General features: G+C 33.6%; 4 protein-coding genes across 9 annotated transcripts; 1 reads left to right on the top strand and 3 right to left on the bottom strand.

Moving 5' to 3' along the window:
- Window positions 1–260: 260 nt before the first annotated feature.
- On the bottom strand, window positions 261–1,918 carry LOC120251305 (cold-responsive protein kinase 1-like). Its single transcript, XM_039259860.1, has 6 exons — window positions 1,765–1,918; window positions 1,564–1,691; window positions 1,268–1,481; window positions 936–1,170; window positions 700–850; window positions 261–611 (listed from the first exon to the last, which is right to left on the bottom strand). Exons 1-6 carry the CDS (start codon window positions 1,916–1,918, stop codon window positions 261–263), a joined length of 1,233 nt encoding a protein of 410 aa, XP_039115794.1.
- A 2,142-nt stretch (window positions 1,919–4,060) lies between these two features.
- On the bottom strand, window positions 4,061–4,880 carry LOC120251296 (homeobox-leucine zipper protein HAT14-like). Its single transcript, XM_039259856.1, has 3 exons — window positions 4,620–4,880; window positions 4,440–4,519; window positions 4,061–4,341 (listed from the first exon to the last, which is right to left on the bottom strand). Exons 1-3 carry the CDS (start codon window positions 4,878–4,880, stop codon window positions 4,122–4,124), a joined length of 561 nt encoding a protein of 186 aa, XP_039115790.1. The 3' UTR covers window positions 4,061–4,121.
- Window positions 4,881–6,806: 1,926 nt separating this feature from the next.
- Window positions 6,807–13,011, bottom strand: LOC120256591. 6 transcript variants are annotated; one of them, XM_039264265.1, is made up of 7 exons: window positions 12,708–13,011; window positions 12,022–12,258; window positions 10,207–11,442; window positions 9,211–9,826; window positions 8,705–9,107; window positions 8,481–8,627; window positions 6,807–7,340 (listed from the first exon to the last, which is right to left on the bottom strand). In XM_039264265.1, the coding sequence occupies exons 1-4, from the start codon at window positions 12,992–12,994 to the stop codon at window positions 9,397–9,399; spliced, it is 2,190 nt and encodes a 729-aa protein (XP_039120199.1). In that variant the 5' UTR covers window positions 12,995–13,011; the 3' UTR covers window positions 6,807–7,340; window positions 8,481–8,627; window positions 8,705–9,107; window positions 9,211–9,396. The 6 variants fall into 6 exon arrangements, with proteins under 6 accessions (XP_039120199.1, XP_039120192.1, XP_039120208.1 ...); XM_039264258.1 differs by having other exon boundaries at window positions 8,705–9,060; XM_039264274.1 differs by having other exon boundaries at window positions 8,705–9,052.
- Window positions 13,012–13,188: 177 nt separating this feature from the next.
- On the top strand, window positions 13,189–16,229 carry LOC120254513 (protein At-4/1). The gene is made up of 8 exons (XM_039262606.1): window positions 13,189–13,274; window positions 13,426–13,531; window positions 14,189–14,244; window positions 14,977–15,054; window positions 15,132–15,205; window positions 15,289–15,422; window positions 15,509–15,604; window positions 15,915–16,229. Exons 1-8 carry the CDS (start codon window positions 13,194–13,196, stop codon window positions 16,055–16,057), a joined length of 768 nt encoding a protein of 255 aa, XP_039118540.1. The 5' UTR covers window positions 13,189–13,193; the 3' UTR covers window positions 16,058–16,229.
- The last annotated feature ends 47 nt before the right edge of the window (window positions 16,230–16,276 follow it).

Genomic DNA, 16,276 nt, shown 5'->3' with positions numbered 1-16,276 from the left:
ATATTTCCATCAATATCACTCCTTTCTTTCTCTCAAACCAATGCATCAAAAGTAACTCTCTTTTAACTCACACAAATACACATTAAATACTCTTCCAATTTCATTTCCATTTCCAAAATTGGTAGTTGAGAAATGACAGACACCCTGCCTTGAAAACAGAGTATATAAAGTTATAAACAATACAATATGAATATATATACACACACACATATATATATATTATTATATAGTTTTGAATTATATGAACCTGAATATACTATTTATGTTTCATGGTTTTCAGGTTGACTATGAGCATTTGCAGAAACATCTTGCAATACTGAAATGGATAATGAAGTTGAAGAAGAAAGATCTTTGGATACAACAGCATTACTGTTTGTCGGTGATCGATGATTTAGAAAAGCCGGTGTTTCGGGAATGTTTGTTGGTTTATTCTTGCTAACCAACATGCCAACTACTTCAGACATTGCAGGCCTTAAATTTGGTTCAGATTGGAGACATAACAATGCAATGTAACACACATTGAGAACTTCAGTTTCAGTAAAATTCTCCTCTGTTTTTAGTTTCTCATCCACTAAATCAATCAATTTTGATTGCTTGTTAAGTCTCCATGCCTGAAATTCAGCAACAAATAAAAAGAAAATGATCAATTAATCTTTTATTCAAAATTGGAATTCAGAAATAAAAAAAATTCAGATTTACATATTCTGGCAAATACTGTTGTTCTGATGACAATTCATGGTCTGTGTTTTTTCTGCAACTTATGATCTCCAGAACAAGAACTCCATAACTGTAAATATCTGCTTTTTCTGATAATTCTCCTCTAATTGCATATTCAGGAGCAGTATAACCTCTGAGAGAATTTAATTCAATTTAATCTATCAATTAATTAACATTAGAATAATCACTGGATCACTAATTTGAAACTCATAACTTACCGTGTTCCTGCAACTTTTGTGCTGAGATAAGCCTGATCTTCAGGGAAGAATTTTGCGAGACCGAAATCACCAATTTTCGGCTGAAACTTACCATCAAGTAGAATATTGCTCGCTTTGATATCTCGATGAATAATTCTCGAATGTGAATCCTCATGCAAATACTGTAAACCTCGAGCAACACCGAGAATTATCTGAAACCTAGTGTTCCAACTTAATGTTACTGTTTCATTGCCTCCTGTTCCAAACAATGGATGTGTATATGCACATACATCATAAGTAGTAATTAATTAAGTGAAAATAATACTAATTAGTTATGGTTGTGAGTTTCTAACCATAAATTAAGGTGTCTAAGCTTTTGTTTTCCATGTATTCATAGACAAGAAGTCTCTGTGATCCTTCTGAGCAACAACCGATCAATCGAACGAGATTTTTATGCTGAATGTTTGTGATCATCTTCACTTCGGCAAGAAATTCAGATTCACCTTGCTTTGATTTTCCAACAGATAATTGTTTCACAGCAATCACTCTCCCATCATCCAACACTCCCTGTTAAAAATTAATTAAACTCTTAATGAATTCAATAACAAACTTAAATTCAGATAAACATGTTATGATAAAATAGAAAAACCTGATAAACAGGACCAAAACCTCCACTTCCAAGCTTGTTCTTTTGATTGAAATCTTTTGTTGCTTTCTTTAGAGTTTGGAAATCAAAATGGCTAATTGCATGGAGATTACTACTTAAATGATTTACAACTGCAATGCACAAACAAATACATGAGAAAAAAATCAATCAATCAATCAATCAATCTAAAGAGATTAAGTTTACCTTGTGTGCTATCCTTATAATGCATAATCTTGAGCAAAGTCTCAGTCTTGATCAACCTCAAGAGAAGAATAAGTAGAATGACAACAATGAAAAAACATAGTGCAACACCAAGGAAAAATAATGAAATTAAAACTGATGACTTTGATGAATGCATTACTGCAACACTGAGAACTCTGCAGAAATAATTGAATAAGTAATCGAATTCACTGTTTCTTGAATTAGAGCTGATATTTTAATATAAAAAAAATTGGATTTTCATCAAATTTGTGGTGTGATATGGTTCATAAGAATGCACCAAATATGATTACTTCTACAAATAAAGGACAACTAAGAACCAACTTGACTTTAATTTCTTGTTTGTGATTACTGTTTAAAAGGATTTTTTTTAAAAAAAATAAATAAATAATTTGATTTGCAAGCTAAGCAATGATTGTGACTTTAAAAACTATTTTATAAAACATATTTGTTTTATCAATTTGAATTTGTTGTAAAGATAAAAATCATTCTTGCTGACTCCATCAACACTGAAAATAATTGACAAAGATGTGTTACTTTGGAGATTTTACTAAAAGTGGGAGATTTGCATTGATTGGAAGATGTTAAAGTTAATTCTCAATTCCAATTTTGATGTGAATGTGATTTGAAACCAATGACTAAATTTAAGCCTTAATTTAAAAAAAAAAAATGATAACTTGTAGAAATGAAACATACCATCCACACACACACACACACATATATATATATATATATATGAAATGTAAACTTTTGTCAATAAAAATTATATTATCTTTAATAAAAATAATATAAAAGGGAAGAGCTAGGGAGGACGGGACCATATATATATATATAATCTAAGAATTTTTTTTTTTCAAAAATATTAATTTGTTTATAAATTCATCCAAATAATCTAAAAATTATATTTTTAAAAAATATTTATGAAAATTTATTGTTTGGTTCTTTCATATTTTTTAAATTAGTTTACATATTTTTTTATTACAAAAATTTATTCTTTAGCCACTTTGTTTTTTATAAATTAGTATATATACTCTATAAGAATGATAGTTTTAGAAAAAAAATATTTACAAAATTTTATTGTTCGACTCTTGACATTATAAGTTAGGTTATATGGTAATATTGTTTTTTTTTTTTGGCAAAAATTTATTATTTGGCCTCTTTGTTTTTATATATAGTAAATTAGTATATATATAGTATATATATTTTTAGAAAAAAAATTGTGAAAATATATTGTTTACCTCCTTTAATTCTACTTGTTTCCCAATAAAATTTTTTAGTCCTCCTAAAAGAATTTTTCTTGCTCCTTCTTGTATATATTAAGTGGTAAAAGTATTAAACTTAGTCAAACGTTGAATTAATATTAATTTGGGGACTTGATGACCTTCAATCTAATTAATTCAATCCATGCAACATTGACAAGTTTATCCCCAAAGAGTTGGAACCCCAAAACAAATTAAAATGAGAACCTTGGAAATTAAACTTACATTTTCTTTGATATTTGATTCCAAGACCTTTCTCGTATTTGATTGAAAGTTCAAACACATGTCTATTCATTTGCCAAGTCCATTCAAACCATGTGCATCACTTACCATTTTATTATATTTAGTATCTATAAAATAAATAAATCATGATTTCATTAATCAAGCCATTAAAACACATAGAAATATGTTCATGTCGTGGCCTTAAAAATTAAGAAGATGAGAAACAAATATATACTCCATATATGGATGAAAAGGAGTGAAGATGGATTTATTAGTGAAGTAATTACTAAAAAAATTGTTAATTATGGTCAAAACATTCATTTAATTCTATTAAAATTAATCAAAATTGGGATTCCCAAAATATTCTTTACAAATTAATTATGAAAAGGAAATTCTTCCTATCAAGACCAAGACTTTTATGCTGAAAAGAAATTTTCTTCCTAACTACCACCAATAATTATTTCATTATGACCTTTCAAAATAAATGTTATAATCATCCCTTATGACAGTTTCCCAAAGAAAAAAAAAATTAATATTCTATTTGCACAAATGAAATTATTATTTTATCTTTATGGAGTAAATTGGAACAATGATCACAATTGTCAAAATACTAAACAATTTTGCATAACCATTTAGTACAAATAACATTACTTAATTAATCATAGTGATGATTAACCAAATTGTTGAGATAATTAGTACTATTTCAATGAAGAAGAGTATATATATATAGATATATCTTTTTATATTTTTTTTTCCATTTGAGAACTTTGTTTTTCCAAATGGTATGAAACTAATTAAACTAGAAAGTCTAAGTAAGCAGAGGTATTATATACAAAGACCAAAGACTAATCCAATGGCCATTTAACACGCCATTGAAGAAGAAGAAGGAGACTCCTTCTTCATCCTTTCACACCCGGGACACATAGCTGAGATCATCGTCGGAAAAAAGAACGGCGATGTTCGATGTTTCACTGACCGAAGTTCTTGAATCTCTCTCTTTAACCTCTGGTTCTCATTGTTCAAACTCTCACAACTTCTCTTCAAGAATTCACTGTCCATCTCAGCCTTCTTCAACTTTGTCCTACCATTCATCCATATATCCATGCATATATTAATTCATTATTTCATATAATATATATATATATATATCTATAAAAACATACATATATATATATATACCTGGCTCTTCTGTTTTGGAACCAGACTTCAACTTGCCTAGGCTTCAAGTTTAGCTCCTTAGCCAACTCTTGCTTCTGTGCCTGTTTATATATATATATATATATAGAAATTTCATTACACCATGATATATATGCATAAGAAAATATATATGGATGTTTATGGAGATATATATATATATACAGGATTGAGGATGTTGTGAGCTCTAAAGCAAGATTCTAAGGAAGCAAGTTGATCATGGGAGAGCTTGAGCTTCTTCCTCATGCCATGCTTCTCATTGCCATGATCACTATCTTCGTATTTTTCGATCTTTGGTTTCCATCTCCATGACTTGATTGTGTTGATATCTTCTTGAATAACTTCTTTAAGGACTTGTTTAGGCCTCAAGTAATCATTGCCACCAATTGCAAGACCAAGCTCTACATTGCATGCTTCTTCTCCCATTTCTCTATATATTTGCCTATATTTACTTATGAATTATAAGGTGAGATCGATGATGTTTTATAAATGTCTTTGCACACACCTATATATATATATATATATATATGTAGATGATGAAGGAGGTTGGAGAAAAGGGAGATCTCCACTAAATAAGGTTTGCATGGACCAAGGAAACAAAGTCTATCATGCATTTAATTCAGCATATAAATTTTCTTGGCAGTTTCTTTGTGACCTTATCACTTGGTATCTTCTCAAATACCAATTAATATTAATGACATAGTAATAACATTCACATTCAAAGTTGATACTCCATTTTCTTTATGTAGAGAGATATCATTGTAGTAATTAATGAGGAGTTACTAATTAAGAAAACCAAAAGTTTCTTTTAATAAATTAAAATAAAGTAAACTTGTACACAGTCTTAATTTAACAACTTAACTTATGGTTTAGAATGTTGGACTTGTTCTTGTGGGTTGTGTTTGGACTTTGTTGATTTTGCTAGTGAGCTTGACTTGGTAATTAGTGTGAATTAAAAAAGATAATGGGAATTGGGAATGATGAGGCAAGATAGAAGACTTTGAAGGTTGACCAAAACTAGCTTCAAAACCTACCAAATGGTCATAAGTCAAAGTGTTTCTTGACACTGTGATTGCTGAAACTCTTCCATTTTTTGTTTTCATGCAGAGATTTCAAAATGTTTGACTATTTTTGCCCACTATTATTCCATGACTCATCACTGCATGTCTTTTTCTTAATCTTCCAAATCATCTAATCTCTCTATCTCTCTCTCTCTTGGTGCTATGTGAACTCATTAATTATCTGGTTAATTTTATGAAAAAACAAAAACAAACACACCTTCTCTGATCTAAATTCCATGTTTCATACTATAATAAAATTTTAATTTTGATTAAAGTTAAATCTGAATAATCTCCGTGAAATCCCCGTGATAAGACATATCCGATTTTATTAATTTGACTCGTGCTACTTTTATTTGGAAAAGAGTTGAACCTTGACTTTTCACTAGAGTGAAAAATAAACAACCACCCCATTATTGTAAAGATAATTATTTAAACTATTAATTCACTATAAAAATTTTATAAAAATTAACTATAAAAATTAACTATAAAAATTTTATAAAAAAAATATTATAATATTTATAATTTTATTATTAAAAAAATAATTATGGTTAATTATAATAAAAATCATTATACATATAATTTTATGTGATTATAGAATATTTCTCAGATTAAAAGATAAATTTTATAAAATATTTATTTAACCAACTATAATTTACGTATATTTGCCAATTAAGAAATAATATACTCAACAGATGAATGTGCTTAAGATGAGCGTATTGAGATAAATGTCAAGCTTAATTAAGATCGTATGAACATATCTCGATAGACTCATAAGAAATGTAAAAACCCTTCAAGTGAAAAATTACAGAAAAAAAAAGATAACCTTTAAAAATATTTAATAGAAACTTTAAAAAGTGATATACCTGACCTTCATTTATCAAATATTTTGGTCTTTGATAGAGTGAAAGAGAATAATTCATGCAACCAACCTCAAATAATTGGAATTCACGTCTTCTTGTTATTATATATATTAAGTACTCTATTTAGTCCTTCTAATATAGTTAGTTAGTCTCTTTGATCCCTCTAATATGATTGTCCCTCTCTATTTTAATATTTGAAAAATATAAGTCTTTCTCTCTAATATAATTTGTCCCTACCAAATCCTTATGAGGACTTATGTTTTTTAAATATTAAAATATAAGAACATCCTAGAGACAAATCATATTAAAGGGACCAAAAATACAGTATTAGAGGGACTAAATAAAGTATTTAACCTATTATATATAAATAAAAACCCATCTCTTGCATAAGGAGAAAAAAAAAAACAAGAAAACATTAAAAACCGAAAAAATAAACTCCCAATCAAACTAAATCAAATGATTAAATGCTTCATACCCTACAACCTTCACAAATTTTGGACAAAGAAAGACATTGGTCTTATCCCATTTAACACACATTAAAACACATAAGTTTGGCCCTCACTGCCAATGAAGCAATTAAGCAAAGACTTCATGTCACCCCACTGCTCTTCCATCAATAAAAAGACAATTGCATGCCCATGATGCCATCCTCTATTAAGGGCCCTGTTTTGTCCCCAGACCTTCAATTTCCAGGCAAAGAACTCTTTAATCTATGCTCCAGAGCATGCCTGCATCCATGTGCATTGTCCTTCATCACTTCAATAATTCATCGTTCACATATCGTCTATTTATATGTGCCTTTCACTCATCCTATCATAACTAAAACTCTTATCTTCAATTCATCACCATGAAATCAGTTTGTTTGGCTTGTTGCTTTCTCATTCTGGCAATCCACATCTCTCCATCACCAACAGCCGAAGCCCGTCTTCTACGAAGACAGCTCGCGAGCTTTCAACCATTTGAACCTGTTGTTGCCAAAGAGAAAACTGAGGTTAGTTAAAGCCACTGTTAGTTTTATTAAGAAAAAGAAAAGGAATTCTAACAAACACTTATTATTATAGATACTTGATAAAACAAATGGATCAACCACTCAGCGCATTGGAGGTGATGAAGGGCTTGTCTACTTTATAGATTATCATGGAGTGGAAACTCATCCTTCTCCGCGGACCAAGCATCCGAAGCCATGAAGATTGTAATTGTAGTTTACACTTAATATATCTACTATGTCGTGTTATTCTGAAATAGTAATGTCAAAGTTTGCCGATATCGTGCTTATTAAATTCCCATCCTGTAACTTATTGAATATCAACATGCTGCAGTTGTTAAGGGTTATTTCATATAGATACAACATCACAAACATTCCTGTTGTTTGTTAATTATGGTACTCTATTTAATAATATCCTTGACGTTATCTTTTCACTCGACATCAGAACATGAACTAACAAGCAGGTTTTTTTAAATCAAATTTGTGCCAGCAACCAAATAACTCGCATGCAAAAGTATTGATGACAAAATTGATTTCTAATTCCTAACGCATGCCAAACTCAAGAAAATTGATGTCTAATCATCAGCCGCCTTCAAGAATCTTTCAAAGAATAACCTTGACACAAGCTATTAAACTATGTATCAGGATTCTTCTAGCTATACTCACAAGAAGCATGAAACTACAACTATTAGTTTTCCAATCATCCTTCCCAACAATACAAGTACAAATGTACTTTGGGATGTTCAAACTTCAAAAAATTGAAAATAAGTATTACTCGCCAATGAATCATAACCACACAATTATAAATATCAACAGTCAGATAAAAGAACCGAATTGGATCTAATCTTCTATTAAAATTACAAACCAGAATAAAACTCCAAAAGAGAAACTACTGTAATGACTTATCATGCAACTTGAATGCATCAAGAATATGGATGAATCTGTGTAATTTAAAGATAGCATGAATGCCCATAGTTAACTGTATTCAAATAACAACAAGGAACAACTATGTATTCCACATACATCGTAAAAGGGAACCAGCAAGTTCGGAAAATAGATCAACAACAGTTTCTCACATAACTGAAGTTTGAAAACTTCAACAAAAGAATCGTACCCCAACCTTCATTTGTAGACATAATAAAAGAGTTTGGTGGCCTCTACATTCGATGCCTCTGAACAACCCAACAAACCCAAATGCATTGTCCCTACCCACAAATCTCATCCTTTCAGTAGAACCAAGAATGCAATTAGCCCCAACTAAACGTTTCTGCACAAAAATAGAATTAGTATGAGGAAACAATCAATATATATTGGACAACAAAAACAGCACTCATGTTCACTTACCCTTGAGCTCTCCATGGTTATTCAAATCCAGTCAGCTGGCCCCACTAGGACCCAACACAATGTCTCGAAAAGGCAAAACTATGCCATTGTCAAATCTCAGTAATGTTCTGAGACTTAATGCTATACACATGGTCTCATAATGCACCGACAACTTGAATGTGCAAGAGCTAAAGTTTGCCTGACATGTTTTAAAACCAGCCTTCCTTCCCAGAGACAGGGTGCATGACTAGAATTGTGGACTGCAACCACTAAATGCATCTCTCTTCCAATAACATCAACCGCCAACAATCAAGTGACCGACAACTGTGACCACAGCATTTGCACCAGCATGTTTTATCCATGAGAGAACTGCACGTCTATGTCATCACTCAATTATTGACTCATCCAATTAGGCCACCATTCTCTTTTTGTTCATGTTTAATCCATAAGATCTAAAGTGAACAAAGCAACGGAAAAAAACAAACTGAAGAGCAAAAAAACCAAGAGATCCTGCCATAGAGACTTACTATTTAGAATGAAGTGACAGCATTCCCCGCATATATTGTCTCCTGGTCCTTCTGTAGTCCTCAAGCAGCAAAATGTACATCTCGCAGGCATCTTCAAACACAATATCTTTACAGAAGTTGAATTTCATACAATCAAATTCAAGCATTGCTTCCTTGCTATGCTCACTATACGATGCAATCGTGTCCTCAAAAACACCTAAACGAATTACTGAAGTTTAATTTTTCATATTCATTGTCTTCCTGAGGCAGATGCTGGAGCCACCTCATCCATTGCAGAGAGTCAATATCTCTTTCCTGGACCGCAGTCTCCATGATCTTGAATGCTTCCATGAAGTTGGAGCTGGCATTTATTTTATCTAATATGTAACAGAAAGTAGCTTTCTGCTTAATCAAAAGGGAATTTGTGTCTTCAGTATTGGATGCTAGAGAAAATGCGGCCATCAGACAGGCCTTCCTGAAGATGGGGTTGATATTAGCAATTTGCCTAATTGAAACATGCAGCAAAATTACAAGTGTAAGCCTCCGCCTTTCATAGTTAGAATCAGAGTCATGATCCAATGCTTTTTTACGCTTTTCATTCCAACAACGGAGAGCAATATGAGTAAAGCCTTCCCACCTGTGACCAAACAATTTAGAAGCATCAGCTAAGCCAGAAAGCACTTCATTGAGAACTTAGGATGCAAGGGTAATATAAATTACTTTCATGTCAAATACACCAATTGGCATCTTTATAGAAAGAGAATGCAACGTTGGAAAACCAACATGCTGGAACAGGCATATCATACAAGAGATGATTTACCTATAAAAATAAATCAATGCAACAAGTTTAACTCCCCAAGCAAAAACATAGAATTGTAGAGTCATATATAGTATCAAAGACATAAGGTGAAAATTTATCGGAAAAGCTTTGCTAACTCCTCACAGTTTTAATGGCTTATTCTAAAGCGATTAATGTGCTCCTATATAGATTTAATGCATAAACTCAAAAATACTTACTCAAAGGGAGGTTCAACCTCGATCCCAAGAGTCAAATGTAATGAAAACTCCTTGAATGTTGATTCACCCTGATCGACATTTGTCTGAGCCTCATGAGGATAACCTCTAGGAATATATAACATATCTCCTTCTTCAAGTAAAACCTGCATAACCCCAGATAAATCACCCTCTGAATTAGGCAGCCTCTGAAGAGGTTCATACAATCTGGGAAAGAGATCCATTGGACGAGGTGAAATTCTCCAGCTTTTGCGCCCATAAAGTTGGCAAACAAATACACAGTGATCATCATAATGCTGAGCCAAGCCTTGAGAATTAGATGGTGTCAAGTATATATTGGCCCCGGCTGATGGTTGGCCAAATAAACTTGCTAGCCCATCTGCAATGGCAGCAACTTTATCATCACGGAACTCCATTCCTCGTACAGCAATTGTGTAACCATTCTGAAATGCTTCAATGCACTTTTGAGCAAAGGATCCATCTATAATTTCTGAATCAACAATGTCTTTAAAAAAATGCACCTCCTCTTTTATTCCTTCCATCATGGGCCCATCAGTCACCTTTTGAGACCTCAGGACACGAATATCCTGGCCATATATAATTGGAGAACCTAGCATACCTTTCACCTCATTTAAGAAACAATAAATGTCCAACTCATCTGAAGCAATAGGAGGGCAGGAAATTAACCCTTGTAAAATTGAAGGAAGGAAGGTGTCAATTGTCTTACGATCAAATGGACAGCCTAAGGAGCCAAAAATAATATTATCATTCACATTCTCAGAGACCCTTCTGAAGAGGAGGGGTGAAACCTCCCAATAATCAAGGATGAACTTTTCAAAAGCGGACTCTGTGCTTCCAAATAAACTTATTTTGACATCATCAGGGCTGTGAAGTGCAATGTTCTTGTTCATGGCAAGCCTAAAAATAGCAGTAGCAAGGTCAGCTTTGGTTCTGTGCAAAAAAAATGGCCCCAAAGCATTGCCTCTTGAAATTGCTGAGGCATGTACTTTGCCCCAGAGGCATATCAATAACTGCAAAATTTTTTCTACCACTAGCCCAGGGATTCTGCCCGAACAATCTTTGTCCAAACTATTGATGAGTATCAACACAGCATCAAGTACTAAAGGAGAGAGATCGTTACTTGAAAACCGCCAATCAAAATTGTTAATGCTTATTTCTTCTGTATGATCATGTGAAACAGCATTTACTGGAGCAGAACACACTTGACAAAATAGAAACCTACAAGAATTCACATCAAAATTAAACAGTTTCAGGAATAAATAAGAGTAACTGAGAAGAATTTAAAGCAATGGCATTGCCATAAGTCACTTGGGGGTTGATCCTTCTGAATTGCAAGAACTTATTTATTACCGCTTTATTTTATTTGGGCATGTGGTCGAGGAGAGTTTAGTATTTACTTAATTTACATCACAAACGGCCATAGTTGATGATATGTATATCATTTTATATAGATACATAGATATATATATATATATATATAGATATGCATCGGGTAATTTAATTATTCAAATTTAAGAACATAAGTTCGTTTCCTTTTTATTTTACCCAAATTGGGCCATAGAAATTCGAGTCTCGCCAATTTTTCCCCATCGCAACATCTTTTTTGGTTATTCAGGGATAAGACAAACTTTCAAATTGCAGCATGCAATTCACAAAGAAACCAAAGAAAAAGGTATGGAGAAGCAATAAATTATGTTAAATTACATAGTTATTCTGTTCAGAACTTTGATATTAAACTGATTGATAGGTGAAACGATAATAAATTTTCAAGGACCAAGTAGCAGCAGAGACACTTACAACAGCCTCCCAATGGCATTTGACTTCCTTAGCTGACTCCTCCCCAATGGAGAGGTCGAGAGATCCATAACAGCATTGCATGCCGCCATGACTGCTCGCTTTATATGGCTCCCCAATGCCCCCTGCACCAGACACTTAACAACCTCTTCATTTGAAGCAATTATTTCATTTGCTTCAAGGGAATGCAAAGCAATGGCACTGACCACCTCTGCGCTGAGCACTACCACTGATGGAAAGCTGATAAGCCAAAGCAAGAGAGGACACACTACCCTTTAGTTAAAAGCGTAGGAGCTCAAACACATCAAAACTATTCTCTTCAAATATGAGAAATTCAATAAGAAAGAAAAATTCTAGCGAGAAGGAACCTTTCCAACTTCAAGTGAATAACAATGAGATAACTATGCAATGAGAACAAATGAAATTTCGTAAGCAATACCAAATAAGGAAGAAAAGGCAAAGCCTTTTCCTCTATAGATGTTGAAACACATCAAAAATCACATTCATCTCAAGAATGAGAAAGACAACGAGAAAGTTTTCGCAAATTGTAACCTTTTCAACTTCAACAAGATAAAAATGGACAATTATATATATATAGATAAATTTTTTTAAGAAAAAGCAACAAGATGACTTTTTTTTCAATCCAATAAGGGCGAGAACTGAAAACAAGAGATGAACAGAGATCTCACCCGGAAACAAGAAGGCTGGGGAGGAGGGCGAGCAATCCATTGGGGACGAGACGGCGGAGGGAGAGAGGCTTTGATATGAGCGCGAGGTGGGATCGTAGAAGACGCTTGATGATGGAACGAGACCGACGGTTATGGAGCTTGGCGATAGCGGCGAGCATCAACGGGAACGAACCTCGATCAAACGAAGTAGACGAAGAACAAGACCTCTCTCGTCTTCTCTTCCTCTTTTCTCCAGCATCGGCGGAGGAGATTGCGACGGGGTCGCCGCCGGGGTGGTTTCCGTCCATCGTTTCTCTTCTTCCGTTCTCCGGCACTGGCTCTGGTTTCTATTGTGAAGCATTATGAGATCTAGATCGTCCATCTCGTTGGATTGAGATAAACGGTGGAGATTAAATCAGAATACTGATTCCGAGGCATTAATCAGGACCGTTCGTTTTGAACTATAATAGTTTGAACCCGCGCGCTGGAGGGAGAGGAGCGGCGGGAATGGCGGTGGCGGCGGCGGCGGCGGCCACGAGCGAAGAGGGCATGGAAACCCTAATCCGAGATTTCGAGCATATCTATCAGGTATCATCGTTGTAATCATCGAATCCTTGATCCTAATCTCTTCTTTTCTAGCAAAAATTAGGGTTTTGGGGATGTATTGTTGCCAATTACTGCCTGAAAATTCCTCTTTAGTGATCTTGGACTTTTGGTGTTTGAATTTGATGAACTTTAGGGGTACAAAGATGCTGTCTTGGAGATCCAGTCATTGAAATCGAGTTATAGTGCTGAGATTACTCGACGTGAAGCCCTTGAACTTGCTTGTAGTGATCTCAAAAATGGTTAGGATATGCTCTTGTATCTGTATGTTTCCCTTTGTCTTGTTCAAAGAATAGTTACTTCACCATTGATTGAATCATGAAAGATGATGCTTTGAGGTCCAGGAATGAGATTTACAGTGCAACTTGAGTGCTTTTGAGATGAAAAGAAAATCTCTATTTTGATGTGATCTTTCTTGTATGCATTAGCATTGAACATGCTATATTTTCGCTATAGTTTGAAACCATTTGTTTGATGGTTATCAGTTAGTAGATAATTTTTGTGTAAAATTTGGACTTCATATGTTTATCTGTGATGACATAGGTTTGTTTATTAGAACTAGTTGATAAATTGTATGGAGCATTCTTAGTTCTCATGGTTCTTTTGAAGCATTTCTCGAATAGAATTTTATGTAGCTGATTGTATTTTACTATATCGATGAATGGTCTCTCTATGCTTTAACAATTTGAAACATATAGGTATGCATGTATGTCTGTGTGTGTAGGCACATGTAAGTAAGTACCGCTTAATTTCATTCTATCAGTGTAGAGAATTTGAATATCTCTGCAGATTGTAAGTGAACCATACTTGACGAAAACCTCAGTAGCCTGTGACAATTGATATTCTGTAGTTTTAAATAATAAAGGTTTGCATTGATTTTTGGAAATGTTTTTATGCAGATAATGAACATTTGAAGAAGTTATATGCTAATTCACTGACCAAGTTGACACATCAGGTATGTCCCTCCTGCTCAGACTAATGCACATATTATGGATTTAGCAAATCGCATTTTGCTGTGAAGTTTCTTTTTACTTAATGTTGACTCTAAACTGAACAGCACTATAGCAGAAATTAGTATCATGTTGCCCTCTGCGAGAAGAGAGGTGAAGCAGAGTGGGTTAAATATTTTGAGTTACATAAGAGATCACAGGCATGTCTGGACCTGTAAGAAAATGTGGTTAAGGTCAGTTATTTCACAGTTAAGGTAATTAAAACTCATGTGGAAGACTGAAAGAATAATAGTGAGAAACAAGTATGAGCTCAGTAAATTATTCTTGGAGCCAGTGGTCTATTTCAGATTTAGATGGAAAGTATGCATTCTTTTTAGGTCAGAGTCTTTGAAAGCTATGATCAGCAGCAGGAAGCAGTGTTGTTTGGAATGGCAGCTAGAGGTTTCATCTACATGAATTTCTAGCAAAGAAAGGGAAATGGATAAGAAAGGCCATCATTTAATGGACATTAATATATTCAAAACAATCAAACGGATCTCTTTTAACATCATTTATAATTTGCACAATGTGATAATTTGCTAATACATCCTTTGTTTAATAATTGGTAGTACCATATTAAAACTTTATATACAACTGATTTGTTTTCAGGTTTATGAGGCATTCCATTCTTTCTTGTGAACTTGTACAAACTTGGAGCATGATTATTTCTTCCATGGAAAATCATTTTCTTGTGGCAGATGAGATGCCATATTAAGTGCCAGAGTTTGAAGGAGGAACTGAAAGATGCTGATGACCGGCTCATTGGTTTAGATGATGTATGTGGCACTTTTCACTTGTTTTAAGCCGACAATGATAAGTATCGAGAGAGGTTGTCTTCTATTTTTTTATGCAGAATCATAGGAAAGCTATTGAACATTTAAAACAAGAAAGTGAAGTGAAGATCCATGACCTTGAGAGGCAACTAAGGTGTGCCCATTAAATTTTGTTTTTATGTGCCTCATTCCTATTTATTGATTAATTGGTTATTTAGCTAACTTCATTGCAACCAGCTGTTCTCTTCTTCAACAAGCAGCAGATAAAACTCTGATAAACCAGCTACAACAAGATTTGGCTGCTCACAGAACTCAAATAGACATTTTAAAGACAAATCTCGAACAGAGTGCTGCTGGTTTTGATAAAAAATGTCATGATCTGATTTAACTTTGGTCAAACTATCTGGCTTTTGATTATATGCCATAGCCACTACTAATGTTATGCATTATGTAGCAGATCATCAAGAAATTCATGATTTAAAAGACTGGGTTCTAGTTGAACAGGAAGAGAAAAAGGAGTTGCAAAAGAAGCTCCAAAATGCAGAATGTGAATGTAAGCCTTTCCATTCAATACTCTGCATATTGAATAGACTTAGTTGCTGAGTTATTTGCTAGATCGATCTACAAATTTAACTGTGGAAGGATTGCAAATGAATTGAATGCTTCACTCGAGAAAATTCACCTATGTATAATTAATGCCCTTTTTTATTGTGGAAACTCCTGTACTTGCATCCATCCTGCTGTTCTTCATCTGTGGAACTGCATGATTTGTCAGATTGAATACTAAAACTAGTCCATGTACTTTAAAAAGTTGAAACTTTCCATTGTATGGTTCCTAACCACTTGGGAGTTTGTTTGTACAGTGCTAAACCTCAAGACAAAGCAGGCGGAAGAGCAAAGGGAGTCAATCTCCATCCGTCAGATCGAGACGTTAAAGCAGAAGATAATGAAACTAAGGAAAGAAAACGAGTCTCTAAAGAGGCGGCTACATGTCTCTGAACTTTGATGTGGCATTGCACTTTTTCAAATCGAACTGTACAGGATCGTATTTCAGCAAAATGTACTCAGTTATACACACAGAACTTGCATGATGACTAAATTGTGGATTGAAATTGTTTTTTTGACCTGTGAGTGTAGTGTAATACAAATTCCAGCTTTTCATTTGCACATAAAGCTTAGACTACTGAAACTAAGCATTATTTTTCTGGTATACTTAAAACTAGTT

Source organism: Dioscorea cayenensis, chromosome 3, assembly GCF_009730915.1.
Source record: "Dioscorea cayenensis subsp. rotundata cultivar TDr96_F1 chromosome 3, TDr96_F1_v2_PseudoChromosome.rev07_lg8_w22 25.fasta, whole genome shotgun sequence".
Classification (NCBI taxonomy): Eukaryota; Viridiplantae; Streptophyta; class Magnoliopsida; order Dioscoreales; family Dioscoreaceae; genus Dioscorea; species Dioscorea cayenensis.
The sequence above is the reverse complement of the archived record's forward strand: the minus strand, read 5'-3'. Positions and strand labels throughout refer to the sequence as shown.